The sequence below is a fragment of the Sinocyclocheilus grahami genome, unplaced genomic scaffold (genome assembly GCF_001515645.1).
Source record: "Sinocyclocheilus grahami isolate Dianchi unplaced genomic scaffold, SAMN03320097.WGS_v1.1 scaffold681.1, whole genome shotgun sequence".
In the NCBI taxonomy this organism is placed as follows: Eukaryota; Metazoa; Chordata; class Actinopteri; order Cypriniformes; family Cyprinidae; genus Sinocyclocheilus; species Sinocyclocheilus grahami.
Window position 1 is genome coordinate 372,732 of NW_015505860.1, and position 7,954 is coordinate 380,685.

Below are 7,954 nucleotides of genomic sequence, written 5' to 3' on the forward strand. Positions count from 1 at the left end.
AGCTTCTTTAGCAAGGCAGTGGTCATCTTGGAGGTGTGTTTGGGGTCATTATCATGTTGGACTACTGCCCTGCGGCCCAGGGAGGGGATCATGCTCTGCTTCAGTATATCTCAGTACATGTTGGCATTCATGGTTCCCTCAATGAACTGTAGCTCCCCAGTGCTGGCAGCACTCATGCAGCCCCAGACCATGACACTCCCACCACCATGCTTGACTGTAGGCAAGACACACTTGTCTTTGTACTCCTCACCTGGTTGCCGCCACACATGCTTGACCCATCTGAACCAAATAAGTTTATCTTGGTCTCATCAGACCACAGGACATGGTTCCAGTAATCCATGTCCTTAGTCTGCTTGTCTTCAGCAAACTGTTTGCAGGCTTTCTTGTGCATCATCTTTAGAAGAGGCTTCCTTCTGGGACGATAGCCATGCAGACCAATTTGATGCAGTGTGCGGCGTATGGTCTGAGCACTGACAGGCTGACCCCCCACCCCTTCAACCTCTGCAGCAATGCTGGCAGCACTCATACGTCTATTTCCCAAACACAACCTCTGGATATGACGCTGAGCACGTGCACTCAACTTCTTTGGTCGACCATGGCGAGGCCTGTTCTGAGTGGAACCTGTCCTGTTAAACCACTGTATGGTCTTGGCCACCGTGCTGCAGCTCAGTTTCAGGGTCTTAGCAATCTTCTTATAGCCTACGCCATCTTTATGTAGAGCAATAATTCTTTTTTTCAGATCCTCAGAGAGTTTTTTGCCATGAGGTATGATGTTGAACTTCCAGTGACCAGTATGAGAGAGTGAGAGCGATAACACCAAATTTAACACACCTGCTCCCAATTGACACCTGAGACCTTGTAACACTAATGAGTCACATGACACCGGGGAGAGAAAATGGCTAATTGGGCCCAATTTGGACATTTTCACTTAGGGGTGTACTCACTTTTGTGGCCAGCGGTTTAGACATTAATGGCTGTGTGTTGAGTTATTTTGAGGGGACAGCAAATTTACACTGTTATACAAGCTGTACACTCACTACTTTACATTGTAGCAAAGTGTCATTTCTGTGTTATCACATGAAAAGATATAATAAACATTTTACAAAAATGTGAGGGGTGTACTCACTTCTGTGAGATACTGTATATATATATATATATATATATATATATACACACACATGATAAATATACTTTTAAATATAATGTTGTCTTTTATTTAATTTGTAAATATTTTAATATTTAATATATTATTATTCACATTAAAAAGAATGAAAGGTAATACTATATTTTAGAGAATGATTTCTTAATGTGTACACTGTAAAAAAAGAAAAAAGATTTTTCGAGGTTGTAATAAAAACAATGATTATTGGAATATGCTTTACAAGAAAATAGTATTTCAGTCTTTCTACTAAATTTCATGTTTAATTCAATGTGCTACTTGCTGTTTCTCTGTTTGCAAAATGTACTAGCAATGTCGGAGTGAAAACTCTTTTAAAGTAACTTTCATTGTAGGAATATTAAGCAGAACATGAAACAATTACATCATTAATCACAATTATTGGTATGACATTTAATCTTCAGCTATACTTTCATGTCTCCGACAGCCCTAACCACAAAACAGAATCAATAAATGAAATGAATGATAGTATACACTGTATATGCATGTGTCATCAATGCAATCATTTTGGGATAACGTCAGTGCAAATGAGGTCATCTCTGGCAGGTCAACCTTTCAACACATGACCAAACTTCAAAAGTAATATCAAAACTAATCTCAACAACAACTGCCACCATGACTAATCTACCTAATTTCAAGGGATTGTGAGTGTTACGCAGCCAAACAGAGAGATCTTTATTTGGTTATCACAGCAGAAGCGAGAGCAGTCCCTCAAACAGTCCGTCACCACAGAGAGCAGCAGAACAAGCAAAAGGAAGCAAACAAAGAGTCAAGTTCACAGTCTAACATTCCCTATGTTCACTAACCATATTGTGTAAAGACCTGTTGCAACACTTTCATAATTTCTCAAATATCATTTGACTAGACAGTGGTATGACACTACATGATGCTTCTTGTTGGATCACTTCATATAGAAAACTATAAAGAATATCCTCAATATTAAAGTCTTATTTCCAAAAGTTACTCTGTAGGTCAACTAGTCAGACTTATTGATCACTTATTAATCAAACATTGCTGGTGGTGGCAAAAGACAATCTGAAACTTAAATTACCTAGAGAAGCTGCTTTAAAAATGAGTTGTAATTTCCACCCACACAATAGTTTGCATGGAAGTCCTGAAGTATTTGGCTGTTTGCAAATTCCAAACAGAATAAGCCAAAGTTATCAGTTACACAAAAAAGTATAGTTTACAGTTCCTCTTGACATTCCTCCCTCTCTGAATAAATTCCCCCTGATCATATGCCACTCAATAAATAAAGAGAAGTGATTTTTAACTGCATTGTCAGATGACAGTTTCGGTCATACAGTACTGAAGACAAGAAAGAGAGAAATATGTAAGCATTCGTGTTTTTAATGATGCATGATGTTGTCGGCCATCATCTAAATACAGAATTTCTGATAATGAGAGTAAAAGTGAAAGAAACTGGGTCAGTAATAATGATAAGAGGTAAGAGAGGTGATTAGAAGGCCTAGATGGAATTTGCAGATGTTTTCGTGTTAAATTTGAGGATAAATCTGATAAATCTGTGATATATAACTAATTTGCAAGACACTTTGGATAAAAGCATCTACTAAATGAATAAATGTAAATATAATAAAACAAATTAGTTGGGGCAAGTGTGGACATTTTTGAATAATTTCGCCCCAATTCGGATTCAATTTGTGGACTTTTCTGTGTATGCAGATTCTATTTGGGCCTGGAGAAAAAAAGTGCAGTTGGTTCTCACCATTGAAGGGGTTGATTCTTCGCGCAATCCTCTGCATTATGGCATCTCTCACTTCTCGTCTCCGCACACACTGGATACCCAGGTTCTGAAAACTGAGAAAAACAAAGAAACAATCTGTTAAACTGTGTAGTCTGATTTTGAGCGGCCAGATCTGTTTAGTTCTATGTATTGTCCATCTTGAAAACTGATCCCAACGAATAAAGCTAACAGGAAGAGTGAGGTTAAAACTAATCGTATTTACGTACTGTTTAAAATTGAGGGCAGGCTGGAGCTCTAAGGCTCTCATTTTGCATATTAGGGGAATCCCCTGCATGGCTTTTTACTCTGACACAACATGCTTCTTAAAAAAAATTTTATAAAAAGAAGAAGAATGGACAGCCCTTCGGAAGAGAACTGTGGTAGTGTGTGGGCTGGAGTAATACGGAAAGCACATTGGAATGACTTTGATGTGGGGCACAGAGATGTTTAATTTCATTAGAAGAAAAATGGTAACAGGACCAAATGAGATTAGAGCAAAATATGCAGATAATATATCTGCAATCAAAGGTTATTAAACTTCTGTATTCATGTGACATAAAAATTATTTTGACATTTTAACATTAAAAGCACCAACTTACGCGATGACTCTTCGTTCAGGTCCAAACTCTGCCTCATAATAACCATCCTTGCAGTCCTTACCCACCAGGTCATGGGGATGCGGTTTATATGGGTCGCTTTTGGTTACCAGGGTAACACGTACTTTTCCTTTCCTGGTAACATTTAGAATCTAATAGGGAGAGATATATAGAATCACTTAGTAAGTAACATTTTCCTTAAAGTCTAATTATACAGTCAGTTCTTTCTTTAGTGGTATAAGACTTTAGAAGCAGGTACCTGAATGCTTGGGTAGGTTCTGTTATTGTCTGAGCTTCTTTCTCCAGGTATGCTGCCTGCTGAACGACCCTCACATTTATATCTGAAGCGCATGCCTCTCTGTTTTGGCTGCTCGAAGATCTGAGCACAGGGCTCTCCCACTGCACAGACCGGCAAAATGACGTCAGTCAGAGATGTGAATTTCATTCATTTAAATATTAAAATGATTCAAAAGCATTTCAAAAACTTAAATGAGTCTTATAATTTATTAAAATGCCAACACTGAAGATGCATAAGAATAAGATAATGGGCTTGAAACACCTGCAGAAACAACATCTTGTGTCTTTCACAGAACCTGACCACAAACAACCCAGCCTGCTGGTAAATAATTTCCCACTCTCTGCACCTGTCAACACAGACCTTTACCAGCTCATCCAGGTGCCATTAAACTAAGCATATCATACGTTCTTCAAACACCTGCACAAACAGCTGCATTTGCCATGCAATATATTTGGTTGTTTTTAACACACTTGCTTCTGACATTGACAAGAACATGAGAGATCATGAGAGATTTGCCTACGCATTCTTACACTGTGAAATGTCATAAAAGAAGCTGGGGAAGCTATTAAATCTATGGTTATAATGCATGAAATAGATCTAATGTATGATTTAGTGAAGGGTACAGATGACACTCACTACTGTCTGCTCAAGAGATTTGTCACTTACAGGAAGTTATATCTTTATCAAATAAAAGAGGAAGTAAGGTAAGGAAATCTGAACTTTTTTTTTTTTTTTTACAAGGGCAACGTTTAAACATACTTCATGAGTAATCAGGCAACGTTTATGATCCACCCTAAACTTGACTCAAAACATGTTACTAACGTTAGTAACGACAGAATGCGTTTCACACTTGGCACAGACGAAGATGTACTTACTTAGATTGGGGTCCCTGTGCATTGATAGGGAACGCACTGTACAGGAAAGCATGGATAGAAGAACATAGATTAATACAATCAGCTAAATATATTGTAATCCATTTGATATTGTACAAGAATGGACAAACGTGCAGATGAGAATAAGAGAGCTGAAGCTTAAACTTTTTTTTTTTTAAGTTCCTCATTTTTATTTCCTGGTGTTACTTGGTCCCTCACGTATTCATGTACTGACAACTCATTTGATTTGTTTAGTTTACATAAGACTTATCGTCAGTTTCGAAGTCTTAACTTTAGAAATTTGTTTTCAGGTAATGCGAATCATATTGCTTTTCGCAAGTGATTTCTGCGATTGTACGCTTCCACAAAGACAACTCTGCTTTTTATTTCCTGTAATATATAAAACTACGAGCCTGTATAGTTTTTCTTAAACAGAATCAGATTTGAGAACAATGTAGAACAGGTTATATTGTAAGATTACATATTACACTGATCAAGTTTTACAAACCCAAGAAAACGGAAAATAGCATAAAAAGTCATTGTTGTTGAGAGGGATTCTACATAATAAAAATTATGAGTTGGTAGATTAAGTATCTTTAAATGGCTAAACGACTCAAAACAACGGTGATGTTCTGAATCGATTATCTATTACACAGACTTAAAGACAACAAAGAGCAAGAAAGGGAAAAGAAAAAGACATTTGATTAATTTAATAAATACTGATACTCACCATCCATGTTATGCGAACACCCTTGTCTTAGGTTTTACGTCCGAGCTCTAAAGTGCTGAACAGATATACAGTAACACTTCAACACAGAAGAGTAGGCCTACTGACGGGGAATTCCCCCACTATATACAATATGCCCGCCCACATACCACGTCACGCCCCTCTGTGGCAAGCCGGTTTAACAGTTATTCTTAATGTACTAGCAATAAATCACAACACAATAGTGACTTTTCCAGTTTCGCTAATAAATATCTTATTAGATACTAGTATTTTCTTTTCTCATTTGCTACTGCTCACTATTTCAATAGTAACTATTCACTTTCACATTTTTTGCCTTTCATGAATTATATGCATTTAAATTGCTGCTGATACTAACTGCAGTTTTACTAACAGCTATGCATTAGATGCAAGTACTTGTTCTTTTGTTGTAACTTTTCATATAGTTATTGTCCAGTTTTCTTAGTTCTAATTAAATAGCCACTAGTCTCTATTTATTAGACACTAGCGTTTATTCCATTTGTTACTAGCTAGTAACTACTAAGATTTTTAATTGAACTATAAAGTAGCCATTCTAATTAGTAATTGCTTATAAAAAGCAAAAAAAAAGAAATTGCAACTAGTAAAAAAATGTTAGTAGAAACAAGTAGGATAGACTCTAGTACTATTTTAAAAAACACTAGTAATACCAATACAGATAGGTGGATAGTTACTAGTAACTAAGAAACAAACAAAGCATAACATCAAAAATAAAAAGTTTTTAAAAAGTTTTTTTTTGTTTTGTTTTTCTTTCTGTGTTGATAACATTTTGTGGAGCCTAATTAACACTTTCAGTCTTGCAATACATATGCCATTGTTAAAATGTTTTTTGCATAAATTTTCATTCATTAAAATAAGGTTTGCGCCAATAATATAAAACCATATTAGTGCAAGAAAGAAATATAGAGAAATATTAGACATTACAGATTTAATTTATGCCAAAGACTATATGGAAAACTGATTAGCCAACATGGTACCAGCGTTCCAGGCATTTAATTCTGCCAGTAGATACCTACACCTATTTTATATATTTCATAGATGATATTACTCCCAAGAAAAATTTTAAAGGTACAGATATAATTTGTTGTAAAGTAACCTAGAAAATAAACCCATGGCAAATTTCATGCACATGCACACACAACTGAGTTAGTAAATAATAATAACAATAATAAAAAAAAATTTATGGAAGCTCTAAAAATGAGCAACAGAGGCTTGAGATGGGATGTGTAAAAAAATTAGTTATACACACAAGAGTGTTTTAGAGACAAAAACCTGAAATGTCTTGAAATAAATCGACATTTTGAGGTGTGCTATCTGTAGTATAAGCAAAATAATTGACTCAGTGTTGTTGAATTATTAGAAATATAATACACACCCAAGGTGGTAATCCCGCCACAAAGCAAGCAATATCATAATTTAGGTTTAGGTATCTACCGGCAGAATTAAATAACTGGGATGCGGGTAATATGTTACTCAGATTTGCATATAGTCTTTAGCATAACTTAAATTTGAGATGTCTATTATTTAATGACTAATATTCCTCTCTCTCACCCACTTTATGTTAGTGACCCATCGTCAATTATTCCTTACATAGTATCTAACTGAACAGATAGCAGTCACTACTGGATTACATATTAAATACCAAATAAGTACTAGATATAAAAATAGATACTATTTAAATATATGTTAATAAGGCTTGCCATACTCTTCAGCGTACGCACAGTCAATCAAACGATGTGCATTGGGCGACGTAAAATTCAAATTAGGCAGAAAGAAAACGAGAAAAGTCAAGGTGCTTGTAATAATTAATGTATTTACTTTACTTTCCATTTCAACCAATAAGAATACGTTTTGAGATTTTGAAATCCCACGAAAAATTTAATTTCTTACAAAAAGTTTCACTTCAGTAAGTCAGAAACTCGCTGGGATTTTTTTTCACTCTTTATGTTCTCCTGCTTATTTAATTGATTATAGAAATTTCCTCTTATAATACAGACTTAAAGATGCGGTTCATCAAAGAATGAAAATACTATCGCCTTTATGTTGTTCCAACTCATCGTGCATTTCGTTCACGAAAGGAGACATTAGTCAAAATGACAGCTCCACTCACCATTCATTTTCAATGCATGGAAAAAAGATGCAGCGATATTGAATGGTGACCGCTGTCAGCCCCTCACATTTTGCTTAAAATCTCTTTTTGTAGGTCCACGTTAGAAAGAAAGCCTGTGGAACAGCATTAGGATCAGAAATAACGACAGAACGTTCACTGTGTGGTGAACTATTCCTTTAAAGTACCAATGATCAACTTTTGAAAGAAAAGACAGTTTAGCTTAACAGTGGGCATTGTTATTAAGACTGAATGACCAGTCGCTCAAACTGTTTTTAAAATGGACGCCGCTTGTAGGCTATTTGCTGAAGTTCACGCAACTGTTACTGGTTAGGGTAATCCCCTGTACGCAGTGGGAATACCCCACAAACAAGAAAGTTTGTCCAACAACAGAGGA

General features: G+C 35.9%; 1 protein-coding gene across 2 annotated transcripts in view; it reads right to left on the reverse strand.

Moving 5' to 3' along the window:
* LOC107559337 (proto-oncogene c-Rel-like) overlaps positions 1-5,523 on the reverse strand; it is a 12,818-nt gene extending 7,295 nt beyond the window's left edge. The window contains exons 1-5 of one of the 2 annotated variants that reach the window (XM_016243120.1): positions 5,418-5,523; positions 4,691-4,726; positions 3,777-3,916; positions 3,521-3,669; positions 2,904-2,995 (exon numbers count right to left, since the gene is read on the reverse strand). In XM_016243120.1, coding sequence (XP_016098606.1) covers positions 2,904-2,995; positions 3,521-3,669; positions 3,777-3,916; positions 4,691-4,726; positions 5,418-5,424 — 424 coding nt within the window. In that variant the 5' untranslated portion in view covers positions 5,425-5,523. Of the gene's footprint in view, positions 1-2,903; positions 2,996-3,520; positions 3,670-3,776; positions 3,917-4,690; positions 5,354-5,417 lie in introns of those variants that run through there. The other variant, XM_016243119.1, reaches the window with a different exon arrangement.
* Between the last annotated feature and the right edge of the window lie 2,431 nt (positions 5,524-7,954).